Source organism: Numenius arquata, chromosome 19, assembly GCF_964106895.1.
Source record: "Numenius arquata chromosome 19, bNumArq3.hap1.1, whole genome shotgun sequence".
NCBI lineage: Eukaryota > Metazoa > Chordata > Aves > Charadriiformes > Scolopacidae > Numenius > Numenius arquata.
In genome coordinates, this window is record NC_133594.1 from 9,092,105 (window position 1) to 9,105,853 (window position 13,749).

The 13,749-nt window shown below is 49.3% G+C and overlaps 1 protein-coding gene across 1 annotated transcript; it reads left to right on the top strand.

Moving 5' to 3' along the window:
* Positions 1-8,524: 8,524 nt before the first annotated feature.
* Positions 8,525-13,704, top strand: PPP1R26 (protein phosphatase 1 regulatory subunit 26). Its single transcript, XM_074161243.1, has one exon. The coding sequence runs from the start codon at positions 8,525-8,527 to the stop codon at positions 12,557-12,559; it is 4,035 nt and encodes a 1,344-aa protein (XP_074017344.1). The 3' UTR covers positions 12,560-13,704.
* Positions 13,705-13,749: the final 45 nt, after the last annotated feature.

Sequence of the window (13,749 nt, forward strand, 5' to 3'; positions counted from 1 at the left end):
CTCTTGACTTCTCATACTCTTCCTCTCTTCTCTGCGAAGCCCCAGAAACTGGAAGAAACTGTGCCGATAAGAGTCTGACACCTAATGGGCACAAGAAGAATCGTGACAAGAACAGGATCTGGTTGGAAATATTCCTCATGGGAATATAGACAGTGTTGTCTCACAGCAAAGCCCACAGAGCTGGACAGAAAGGGAAGACTTGCGTAAAGAAAACTCTTAAGAGCCCATACGGCACAATTCCATGTTTGTAAACATGAAAAACTTATAATTTAACCTAGATAGGAATGAGCTGTATGAAAACTGTTAAAAGGTTCCAGGTACAGAGTAGGAGAGAGGTGCCATCATTTCCTTCGCAGTTTTACAGGTCTCTGCCATACGACAGCAAGAAAAGGTCAGGGTTGCAATCAAACCAATTGGCGCTAAATTGTATTTCTCAGGTTGTATTCTCATGCCAGACACACTGGGAGTTGCTACGGAAAAGGGATGCCTTCAAAACCAGACGGTTGCAGCTACATTTTGTATAACGGTCAGTAATGAACGGGAAGTTAACCAGGATTTGACTCAAAAACATTAAGTGTATTCCGTAACTGTGCCTCTGTGCTATTCTTTCCACTGGATGCATTTCATGGAGCTGGTGGGTCTCTTTTCTGAAAAAAATCTGGCATCCAGAGGCGATTTACAGCAAAGATGTTTTCTAAGGCAAGACACAGTGGAGTTTCATGGGACCGAGCTCCACTGAGAACCACCCCCGGGCCGCCTCCTGCCCCTGGACCTCCTCCTGCCCCTTGGACCTCTTTCTGTCCCTGGACCTGACAGTCTGAGAGAGCTGGGGTTGTTCAGCCTGGAGAAGAGAAGGCTCCGGGGAGACCTCATAGCAGCCTTCCAATATCTGAAGGGAGCCTACAGGAGAGCTGGAGAGGGACTCTTTGTCAGGAAACGTAGCGACAGGACAAGGGGTAACGGTTTTAAATTGGAAGAGGGGAGATTTAGATTAGATATTAGGAGGAAATTCTTTACTGTGAGGGTGATGAGGCACTGGAACAGGTTGCCCAGGGAGGTTGTGGCTGCCCCATCCCTGGAAGTGTTTAAGGCCAGGCTGGATGGGGCTTTGAGCAACCTGCTCTAGTGGAGGTGTCCCTGCCCATGGCAGGGGGATTGGAACTCGATGATCTTTAAGGTCCCTTCCAACTCTAACCATTCTGTGATTCTATGACCTCCTCCTGCCCCAGACACCGCTTCCCTGGGCAGCACCCAGCCCTGCTGTAAGGAAGCTCACACCATCCCCGCTCCATTCAGAGGGTGAATAGAAATGTTCAATATCCAGCGCTGTTCACTGGCAGCCTTCTCAGGCATCTCTGTTCCCTTTTTTCTAAATTGGATCTTTCTCTTATAACTTCAAGGCCTCATGAGTCTCCTTGGCATTTATTAAATAACAACTAAACTCTTCAATTTCCCATGTTACTACATGATCCAGTTACACTCCATCTAATACGTCACCTGCGATCAGACCGGAGGAGTTGATGGAGGTAGGAGGACGTAGGAGCAGGGCCACCACCATGACCTGCTGCTCCACAAGACCTGCTGCCACCCAGAATGTGCCCAGCACTCACTGCAGCTCATGGCACGAGCAAATTCCACCTAAAACTCAATGGTCACAACAGGATTTCACTTTTACGGATTGGTTTTGCCCCAAAGACGTGCTTGGGGAATGCAAAACTGCCACCAGCAGAGGAAAGGGTTTGCAGAACCTGAGGCAATGGACTTCCCACGTGTCCTGCCCTCAGCCAGCACCAGGTGTGACTCATATTCCCAACGAAACAACAGCACAGCAGAAATGCCTGGTGTTTTAACACGGCTGCACATAGGAGCTGTAATTGGCCACGAAGCCACAGGTGACCTGACAACAAGAAGATCTGCAAGGTGAGGCCTTTTATTCCTACTATTTTGTTTTTAATCTTGTCCTTTTTCTTGCTGGAGAGAAAAAAAAAAAAAAACCATCACCTGAGCCACAGTTTCAGCCTCTGATAACCCCCAGCAGCTTTTGCCTCTAATGTACCCAGAGCCACCTATAATGAGCGCCTGTTCCTACCCCCCGCAATAAGCTGCAAATGGGATGAGCAGATCCTGAGGTCGGGGAAGATGTTTCATTGTGAAAACATGAATGTTTCCCTGCCATCCCGACCATCCTAACAAGGGGTCCAATTAGCGCTCGTGACTTTGTCATCCGTCCAGCAGGGACACGGGGCCGGGGACCACTGCTCTCATTTCCGCAAAGATCAGGGATCAGGAAGACAAATCATCCCTAATGGGACCTTGGGGAGAGGCTCTGCTCTCTTTTCAAGTCGAAGGCTGCACATGGAGGCAACCTGCTCTGCAGAGCCATAAAATGCCCCCTCCGAGCTCTCCGGCAGCAGCCAGCCTCCCCCTTCCAAGCAACCGCATGTGCACAAGAACATTTATCAGGCTCCTGGCCATAGCTTTGACTTTCATTTTATTTTTAAAGTGCATTCACATGTAAATTGACTTGGCCCGAGAGGATACATGAACACAAGAGCCCTTTCTTTCCTCTGGAGTGGCATTAGGAGGAACATGGTGAAAGGAGCAAAGTTTCCTCACCTCCGGGCTGCAATTCTGCAGCTCAGGAAAAGCAAGTTCATTGTTTCCTTCTGCACACAGATGCTGGCTGTGCTGTTTTCAGCAGCCTTGTTCAAGCGAGCCATTTCGGAATATAAAAGCATATCACATATCCCAGGGACAAGAACACACAGGCAAAATGTCTTATTGGCTCTGTTTTATCTATTGTAAGAGCAGGAGATAAATTAGTATGAGCCTATAACTGTGTCTGACAGTTTTAAACATGTTCCTGTCCCACACCCCCAGGGTCAGACCTGGTTTGGTGGGTAGCAGACTCCTGGAAAAAGAAAAAATTAGGACGCGAGGTTGGAGTCCAGGAAAGGGTACAATTCCTCAGGGAATAAAAATAGGTGTGCTCCCAAAACAAGCATCTCTGGGGTGAAGGCAGGTGGAAATCTGTTCCAGAGCACTCGGCATAGGTCAGACCCACATCTTGCGATGTGTTGCCACAGAGCAGGCACAAAAAACATCTGAAGAGCCTTGCAGCTCAGAGCCACAGCGTCCGGCACGTGCCCTGCACCAATACCGGGGATAGGGACAGGGCAGATTTAGTCTAGCCACGTTGCCAGCTCCAGCAGCACCTTCTTTCTGCAAGGACAGAATGGATTCACCTCAGAGCCTGGCTAAATTCTCACCGGTGTTCAATAGTGCACTGGGAAACTGCCCTCTAATTCTTGAGTTAAACTTTTTCCAAGCTGCGCTGCGGTGCTGTGACGTGTTGTCAAAGTTGCAGCAGAAACGGCAACATCAGTCAAGCAAAGTGTCTGGAGCTTTGAACAAATCATAGAATGGTTAGAATTGAAAGGGACCTTAAAGACATCCAGTTCCAATTCCCCGCCCTGGGCAGGGACATCTTCAACTACACCAGATTGCTCCAAGCCCCGTCCAACCTGGCCAGGGATGGAGCAGCCACAGCTTCTCTGGGCAACCTGGGCCAGGGTCTCACCACCCTCACAGCAAAGAATTTCTTCCTGAGAGCTCATCTCAACCTCCCCTCTTTCAGTTTAAAACCATTCCCCCTTGTCCTGTGGCTCCCTTCCTTGATCAAGAGTCCCTCCCCAGCTTTCCTGGAGTCCCTTCAGGGAGTGGAAGGTGCTCTAAGGTCTCCCTGGAGCCTTCTCTTCTCCAGGCTGAACACCCCCAACTCTCTCAGCCTGTCCTCACAGCAGAGGGGCTCCAACCCTCAGAGGATCTTCATGATGCTCCTCTGGAAAAGTGACACAGAAGATGATTAATTGTATGTGATGCACCTATTAAGGGTAACAGGCCTGATTCTGCCATCCACCACATTCTCGTGCTCTGGCAACAATCCTCCTTACAGCAGAGGAGCCCAGTGGGGTGTCAGTATGGTGCCCGGTCTGCACTGTCACGAGCTGTCACCCCATTTTTCAGCCTGGGACCCTTCATACCTGCTGTTCCCTATTGCTTTTCACTTGACACTTCCTCATCTGAGCATTTTCCCTGCGATTCTGGCAACACCCAGCCAAAAGATGCTGGTTTCCTCTGTAACATCACAGGTGTTCAAGCACCATGGGGAAAAAAAAAAAAAAATGCACTGGCAAAGTGAAAATAGGCAGTACTTTGGGTTGAGGCACCAGGTTTTCATCTGCCAGAAACTAAGACTGGAAATGCTTGGGAAGGTTTACAAACCGAGAGTTATGAGTCACTCTGTGCTGTTCAGTGAATGAGCAGGTTGAAACGGGTGTCCCGAAAGGAGCCTGGAAGCACAAGGACCACAGGACAAAGCTGGCAGCATATCCTTGGGGAAAACATGCTCGCCAAGAAGAAACGGAGCACTAAAACTTCGCTGTTTCTCTACGTGGAATCTCCAACACCCTGGTAATTCCAGGAGCCAAAGCACCAACCCCTCCAGCTTCTGAAAAAAAAACAGGCCTCAGCTCCCTTAACCCCAGTTCTAGTTCTGCATCCCCAAACTTTGGGTTTGGGGCAACCATTGGTGCGTTTTGCCCGCGTTTTGAGTTTTCCCCACCTTTGGCAGCCCCTGTTGCACCCCTGAAAGGAGCGTGAGGAACTACTCTCCTCCCGTGCATTGGACTCGCCTTGTCTCAAAAGTAAACGGTGAAAAACACCCGGCAAAGCGTGTTTTCAAAGTCCCTGCCGGGACAGAGCCGCTCAGCGTTTGCAGGATGGGGGTTTGGGGCCCAAATCTTGCCCGGGGTCTGCAAACCGCCCCCCCCAAAACTGCACTGGGCCGCCGAGGTGTTCGTCCTCCATCCCCAGCGGACCTTCCGCTACCGATCGTTGAACGGGCTCCAGCCTCCCTCCGCTCCGGGAAGGCCCCGGGGCGGCCGCGCCTGTCTTTGTGCCCCGGCGGCGGGTCGGCCCGGCCCGGCCCGGCCCCTCCCCGCCCCGCCGCTCCCGCGGGCAGAAGCCGGCGGCCGCCGATAGCCGGTCGGTCGCCCCCGCCTCCCCGGCGGAGCCCTGCGGCGCATGCCTCCCGCTCCCCGGGGGCAGGGAAGGAAGCGCCGCCCGCCCCTGCCTGCACCAGCGCGGCGGGCAGCGGTGGAGCGGAGCCCGGCGGAGCGGCGAGCCCGGGCCGGCCGCCCCCAACCACCACCGCCACCGGCAGCCCCTCTCGGCCTCCCCCCGCGGCGGCGGCGGCGGCAGGTGAGCGCCGGGGGGGCGGGCGGGGCGGGGCGGTGGGGCCCCGCCGAGGCTGAAGAGCTGAGGCCGAGGCCCAGGTCCGGGCCCGGCGCGGCCGGGCGAGGGCGGTGGAAGGCGGGAAGGGGAAGCCATGGCGGCGCGGGCAGGGCCCGGCCGGCCGCGGGCAGCGGGCGGAGCGCCCCGCGGCGGGGGCACCGCGTACGCCGCCTCCGGGCGTCTCCGTCGGGTGGGTGTCCCCTCATAGACCCTCTGTGGGTGCCCCCCCGGGGGTTGTCGCCTCATGTCCCCTCACAGGCCCTCTGTGGGCGCCCCTCGGTGGGGTGTCCCCTCGTGTCCCCTCACAGACCCTCTGTAAGTGCCTCCCGGGGGGGTGTCCCCTCACACTCACCCTGTGGGTGCCCCCCGGCTGGCTGTCCGTTAGTATCCCCCACACGCATCCCCTGTAGGTGTCTCCCAGGTGGGTGTCCTCATGTATCCCCTCACACACCTTCTGTGGACGCTCCCCAGGTGGGTGTCCCCTCACAGACCCTCTGTGGGTGTCCCATGGGGGGTTGTCCCCTCGTGTCCTCTCACAGCCCCTCTGTGGGTGCCCCCCGGGTGGGTGTCTCCTCAAAGCCCCTCTGTGGGTGCCCCCAAGGTGGGTGTCCCCTCATGTCCCGTCGCACACCCTTTGTGGGTGTCCCCCAGGTGAGTGTCCCCTCACACCCTCTGTGGGCATCCCGTGGTTTGTCTCCCCTCACGTCCCCCCTCACACAGCCTCCAGGTGTCCCTGGGTGCCCCCTTACGCCCCCCCCCCCATGGGTGCCCCCCCACACCCCAGGGTGGGTGCCCCGGCCTGGGATGGTGCTGGGGCGGGAAGGTTCATCCCACCCCCTGTCATCCTCGCAGGGTGACAGCAATCCCAGTGTGTTGTAGTGAAGGCACCTGCCCCTTTCCTGGAAACTGTGGAAAGAGGTTAATAGGAAATAAGTTTGGGTTGTGTTTTTTTTTTTAATGAAGCTGGGAGCTTAAGTGTGTTAATTGCGTTTCTTCAAAGATAATTAGGTATGCTAATTTCTGTCTTTTTGATCCTTAGCTGCCTATTCCGAGGAAAAATGTTTTTAATTTATGTTCGCCCTAGTGAATGTGTTGGGGGCAGCTTTAGAAATCGGTGTGTTCATTCACATGTTTCTAAAGTTGGGGTTCAGACCCGCGTCGTGTCGGGCTGGTTGGTGCTTCCCCGGTTAGTTCATGGCCGAATAAACGCCCGGTCGGGAGCGCTGTCCTTTATTATTAGCAGAAATCAGACTAAACTGTCTTCAATTCACTGAAAAGTGGAAGTTTAAACAGTGTGTGTGGGGTTGCTGCAGGTACCAGCTAGCGAGGAGGGATGTTCTTGATTGCTGCGCTTAAAACTTTGAATTCTGCAGGAACGATGTTTTGAAAGTCGTCACCGCTGAGGGAAAAAAAAGTCAGAAACGGCTGCCCAGACCTTGGGTTAAAATGTATTCTGCTAAGATGTTCTGTGGCAGAGAACGAGCAAAAGAAGAGGCAAAAGCATTATCAGTGGTGTGTTCTGAGCTGACCGCTCTGCAGGCGTCGTGTAAGGCAGGTTCAGGCTGACCCTGCCTTGGGCAATAAGATTTCAAGAACGTTCTAGTCTACTAACAAGATGGCAATAAAACTGCTCCCTGAGCACAGGTCCCAGAATAACTCTGACCAAAGCACTTTGTTGTGTTATACGATGTTCTTTGTTGGAGCACCGTGCTCTTTCTAAAAGTGATAAAGAATTGTCTTCCCTCGTTGTCTGTTATCTCATTCTCTGTAGCAAATAAATATAAGTTTTAAAGAGCTCAGAACCATTAATTCTTTAAAATTTTTGTTGTCACTGATTAATTTGAAACCAGGACTAGAGAATAATTGACAAGGGCAAGGTGGGAGAGGCTTCCGAGGCAGCAGCGTGTCTGTAGGTTGGTTGAGTCTGGGACCACCCTGCAGTTGGGGCTCACTGGGTTTGTGTGGGACACTGCGAATTGGGCTTGAAGAACCACTCAGCTGCTGTAGCTTCTTGTCGGGGTTGCTGTATGCTTCATGTCAGCCAGACACTGCTTTCATCCCACCAAGTGATGCTGCAGGGGAGACCTTCAGCCCTCATGGGACCACGTGGAAGTTGTGAACTCTTCGGGGTGTTATCTGGCATTTTCTGGATGGCATTTTCCACTATTCTGGGAAACAGGGCTTCATTCTCTCTGGGTTTTCTACTAAAATACAAAGAATAGTTCACAATCTTCATCCTACTTTTGCAAACTCCAAAAGATTTGTGTTTACCGAGAGCTTTTACCCTGCAATGATGCCAGAATGCTTGATGTCTCAGGGTTATTGCTGTATAGTATGTTTCAGGAAGAAATAAGCTCCCTTTCCTTCTTTTTGAGCTGCCCCAGGTCCCTCAGTTGTGTGTGTTTAATGTCAAGCCAGAACTAGTAAAAGCTGTCTCGGGCTAGTTTGTGAGTTCAGGCATGATGCTAACAGAGTTACTCTGCGCTTTGGATAAGAGCTGGTTTGTGTTCCACCATCTCAGACCATGGACAAGCTTGCTCCACATCCGCCCATGGACACAGCCAGCATTGTTTTCATTGTAAAACTGAAAAGCTGAGCTCTGCGTGGCGGGCGTTCTTTAAAAAGGGCAATTATGCCAAAGGAAACACAGGGAGCAGAACATTTTGCAGGGTTCTCCACTCCCACCAATTCCACTTTGTTATGAAAGATTCCCTTAAAATTGTTCCTTCTCTCTTGCCACAAAGTTCATTGCAAAAGTATTCAGGTGATCTTAGTGCAGAAGGGGATTGCACACGTCTGTGCACTGAAGTGTCATCAGAGTGATTCTTTGTGTGTTTTGAAATACCTGGTTATTTAGGAGCGGGTGCAAAACAGAGTGTGACCTTCGATGAAAAGGGCAGGAAGAGTTTAGGAAGTGAAGGTAATTACATGAATGAGATTATGGTTGTGCCAGAAAATGCTGAAAACCACCAAGGATGAGTGCTCGGTCTTATCCTTAATGGCACAAGTGACCGATTTACCTGTTAAAGTGATGTTGAGGAGTAATTCTTGTGATTATCTGGCACAGTAAGTCTGAGTGTTAATAATTCACAATTTACGTTACCAATATTATTACATTGAACTTCTAGATGATAATAAAAAATATTTTCCCCTTTTTTTTATTTGTAGGATGGAAGAGAGATCAGTCTGAAGAACTGTTCCATTGTGGACTTTGCTGTTCTCTGCTAGAATGTTCCTTATGAATGCTTCTCCTTTGGTAGCTCTTCAGACGAAATGGGAGTCCTTTGGACCAGCAAGGAATTGTAGATACCCCGTTTGCTTCTCCGAATCTGAAGGGGACGTCACGAGAACCTCTGTAAGCGCAAAAGTTCAGATGATCATAAACAACCTGCAAAGCCAAGAGTCTCCCCTGGGTATGAACAATGAGTATGATTGTATTATGCAGAAGAAACCAAAGGGAGAAAAGGGCAGTAGTAACAGAGTCGCATCTAATACAGCGTTGCTACAGAAGCATCCGCAATATCCCAAATGTGGTTGCCCTGCTGATTTGGATGATGCTGAAGCAGAGGAGAATGTGGGGTTTGGGACACTCTTGCTCGATTCCGATAGCGATGATTCCGTTGACCGAGGTATAGAGGAAGCCATTCAAGAGTACTTGAAAGCAAAAAGCAAAAGTGACCAGTCCTTGCAAAGGAATGCAGAGTGTTCTGAAAATATAAGCAGAGACAAAAGGTTTAAGAGAGAATTCTCCCAGAACGAAATGGCTGGTAGCCTTCTCCCTGTGAAATTTAAAGCTGAGATGCTCTCGGAAGAGTACCTGTCTGACCACCTGGGAATTGGTAAAAGGCTACAGCCGCCTTCTCCTCAGAGCATCAGCAGCGACGACTCTTTTGAACAAAGCATACAAGCTGAAATAGTGCAGTTCTTGAATGAGAAGAAACAGCAAGAAATTAGTAAATGTGTAATCGGGAAGGATAAAAAAGATTCCCATGTGAGAGCTGTCCTAAAATGCAACAAAGAAACGACAAACAAAGCAAACTGTGGTGCTATAAAGCGAGGTTGCGATGCGCTGCTCTTGAGACACCACCCCAAGCTCCAGAAAACCAGCATGCAGTCCAAGAACTCGCAGTCTAAAATCCAAGGAGAGCCTCGCGACTTCAGCCAAGTGAACCAAGCGTACCTGGAAATGGCCACTGCCAGCCAGCCCTGGCTAGTGGAGCAAAATGAAGAAAGTGGAGCTAATTACTGGGAGACGAGGGGAGCACTTACCAAGGAGAGCGTGCACGCGTCTGACTCCAGTAGCGACGATGGCATTGAAGAAGCCATTCAGCTTTATCAGCTGGAGAAAATCAGGAAAGAGGCAGGTCGCACGACGGACTGTGTCCCTTTGCAGAGGGAACAGTTTGACACAAAGGGGATGGCGGACATTTCTGCCAGCTTGACTATTAGCTCAACAAAAAGTGCCTCACCAGAAATCCATAAAAGCCCTATAAGCAACAAGAGAAAAGAAATTAATTCAAAGCCAATGGAATTGGAAAGCACCAGCAACGAATTCAACAAGCTGTTTAAACCACTGAAAAAAGCCAAACATTTTGCACCTCCAGAAAACAAGATTGCTGCTTGTGAGCTCACGTTGCAGGCCTCTTGCAGAGCAGACACATCTGCAGAGCTCATGTGTGCAGAAGCTATCCTTGATATTTCCAAAACAATCATGCCATCCCAAATGGGAACTGACAACAAATCCCTCGCTGCTGACTCTTTCTTTTCTCCCCAGCTTCTCTCGTCCTCCCATTGCGAAAGTGACAGCAGCCTCGTGGACAGTGATGATAGTATAGAGCAAGAAATCAGGGCTTTTTTGGCTCTGAAAGCACAGTCGGAAAGCCTCGGAACAAAGCCACCCAACCTGTCACACTCAATCCAGATGCCTTTGCCTTCTGATCAAAAAAGCCTCAGCGGTACCCTTGAGCCTTCTCTTCCCAAATCTCTGAAGCTCTCACTGAGTCGTAAAAGGAGACTTAAAAGGGAAGGCAGAATAGTGAAACAAGGTGCATCGAAACCAGCTGAACAGACAGAGACAGGACTTTTCCAGCCAGGTAATTATTCCAAATTTCCTGTGCTCCAAGAGGGGTGTGTCCTGGGCAGCCCAGCGGAACTCTGTGATGCTTCAAGGCTCAGTGGCAAAGAGACTGGGCAGCCACAACTGGTGTCTTCCGCATTATCTGGATCTGTTGGCAGATGTGTGGCCTTGGACTCCGTAAACCCTTTTATGCAGGTTCAAAGTAGCGCAAGAAAACTTACAAAAAATACCATCCTAAGTCAGGAGAGGGATGGTTCGGATGATGAGAGCAGTTCTCTGGATAGTGATGAGGACCTTGATAGTGCTATTAAGGACCTTTTACGGTCTAAAAGAAAATTAAAGAAGAAGTCCAAGGACCAGAAAGCTCAGTGCAAGAAGAGAGTCAGATTTAGCGAGGCAGAAACTCAGCTGCTAGATGAATTTAGTGGCCTCCAACAAAATGAGTGGAAATGTAAAAATCCCGAGCTACTGAAAAGCTGCCTCTCAAAACCTAGAAAAGCTGTGAAAGAGACGGCAATCAGAAATCCCCCTGACAAACTTGCTGCTGATAAAACAGAAACCATGAAGAGCTTGGAGTTCAACTTACAGCTTAAAACAGGATATAAACCTAAACCAACTTCAAACCAGAATAACCTGCGGGTAGCTAAAAATAGGAAATGTACTTTCACAGCTGCGTCAGACGCTGACGACAGCAGTTCAGTGGACAGCGATGACAGCATCGAACAAGAAATTAGGAAGTTTTTGGCAGAAAAAGCTAAAGACTCTGCAAGCAATTCAGAGGTACAAAAAGATGATGCGACTCTGGACCTGTTGAACGTGACCAAACAAAGTGCTAATAAAGGAAAAGCAAAGCAACAGCTGGTGGAAAATGAGATTGACCCGGTGCTGGGTCAAAGTGAAAAGACTGAGGTATCTCAGCAAAGTGAGGAGTCGAAGAACTCTGAGAGAACAGAAGGGAAAAGTGCAATGTTACAGGGCAGCGGGAAAGCTGCTTCCTCAGCAGAGAATGTTAATCTTCATACTACTGGTCAGCCAAAAGCTAAGCAAGGAGTGACGGCGGTTAAAGGTATTGCTGCTGCTGAGTTATCGGACAATGCAGCAGGTAAAAAGGATGTCCCCAACACAGAGCCCGCGCAGAAACTGCTTCCACCTAAAACCAGCAAAAATGAAGGTTGTAAAGTACAAAAGGTAATGAATACCAAGTCGAGATCTAAAAGAAAGAACACCTTTCACCTAAAAATTTCGAGTAAATTTATTGCAGGTCTGAAATATGCTCGGGACAGGAAGAAATCCATGCTTTTGAACAAAAGGCAGAAAGCAGAGCGTTTGCTCGCCCAGAGCAGTGCGTTAGGAGCAGAGGTAGCTTCCCAAGACACAGACGTACTTCACCAGGGAAGAGGAGCCCCCTTGCCGAAAGGTGAATTTAGTGGGGAGTGTACGGCAGCAATAAAAGAACCCAGCTCTTCTCAGAAGCTCACTGTGGAGGCGTCAAGTCCCCAAACCTGTGAAAGACTGGAGGCTGCTCCTGTGTGTATCAAAGAGGAAGCAGAGGGTTGCAGAGAGGCTGATGCTCCAGGAGACCGGTCAGATTCACGCTCGAGTCTCCCCTCGCAGGAGCCGAGCGCAGCAGCAGTAAAAGCAGATAAGGTTTGCAGAGAAACATCCAAAGCTGAGAACACACAGATGTGGATCGGGGAAGGAGATATCCACAAAGGCAGCTGGGCCAATCCAAATTTAGATCCCCCACGCCCTGAGCACTGTATGGCAGTGGTAAAAGCAGATAACGTTAGCAGAGACACATCCCAGCAGAGGGCACAGGCAGGCACCAAGGGAGAGGACCACCAGCAGGACAGGAGCCCAGATCCAAGTTTAGGTTGCCCACTGCGGGAACTAAACGTGCCAGCAGTAGCAGTGGATAAAACTAGTGGAGGAGCATGTATGGATAACAGTGTGCAGGTGTGCATTAAGAAAGAAAAAGTAATCTGCCAGGAAAGTGAGAGGCAGGAAGAAATTCAGGGATCCAGCTCCAGTTTGGAAGGAAAAATACCTGTCCTGCAGAATAGGGAAATGGCTTGTGAAATGGGCCAAGGGCAGGAAGTTTTAGACAAAACCTGTGCAAAACTTACTGACGTACCTGCAGGGGACTGCCCAGATTCCCTCTTGACAAGAAAGGTTTCAAATATGTAAGTACACTTTTTTTTTTTTTACAGTAACCGTCTTTTTAGAAAATAACTATCATTGTAATTACCTTTATAAAACTTGAGAGGTGAAAGGAGAGACAGTGGGAGACACTGATACCTGTATATCATATACACACTAATGTGAAAAATGCTTCTATTTAACAGGGATATCATGATAAACATACATAGTTTTTGTAGAATTTTGTAAATTATTTAAAGTGCTCTAAGGAAATATTTTTTATAATGATTTTTAGGGCTTGCATTACTACAGGATGCTGTGGTTACTGTAGATAAGATACTGGCTAATCACGCTTTAAATTATGAGGCCTCTAATCATACATCAAAAGGAAACCTGTTTGCGTGCAGAATATATCTGGCAATCTGTTAAGAGATCCGAGGAAAACACAGCATTTAATAGCTGTGCTAGACTTTCAAAGCAGATTATCCGACATCTGTTCACATTCGAGCTGCCTTAGGACAATCCCGTGCTGTGGTTTTACTCTGGGGTCTCGGTTCTCCCACCCGAGGACTGTTGGGGGAGTTCAGCTGGTGGAACTCCAAGGAAGTCAGCGTGGCTGGAGGGGGAGAGATCCCTCCTTGAAGATACAAATGCAAATCCAGGTAAATGAAGTGGATCTGTCTGTCTGCACATCCTGTGGTTAAAAAAGATCTCAGCAGCTGCTGAAAGTACCTTTGGAATCCCAGAAACCTCCTGCTAGCGGATGATTCCAAGCACAATTGCAGTTTGAGGAAAAGTGAAGGAGCGTGTCTGTTGGGACAAGGTGATTTCTGTGGATTTCACTAGATTTACGTACTGCTGGGCCTGCAAGGCTGAAACAATTCCTCGCTATTCTCAAGTCTAACTTTGATGCCCTGCAGTTACCCCAGAAATGGCTTTTTTTGGTTTCCTGAATGAACTTTCTTGAATTGAGTGCCCTTAACTTTCCTTTTCTCAAAAGTGGTTTCTAAAATGTTACATTTCTGTGAACTTCTCTTTTCATTTACAATTTTTGTGCAATAGAACAAAGCTAAGTTTGCTGTAGGAAGCCCCTAATGTAAACGCCAAGGATATTTTCAGCACTGTTCTTTCATACTGGTAGCGCTTTCTCTGCCTCCGTTTCCAGCAGCCAGAATAAAGCGGTTTTTTCATTACTATCTTTTTTATTTGTACTGACTTTAAATGGGATTGAAGTAGCA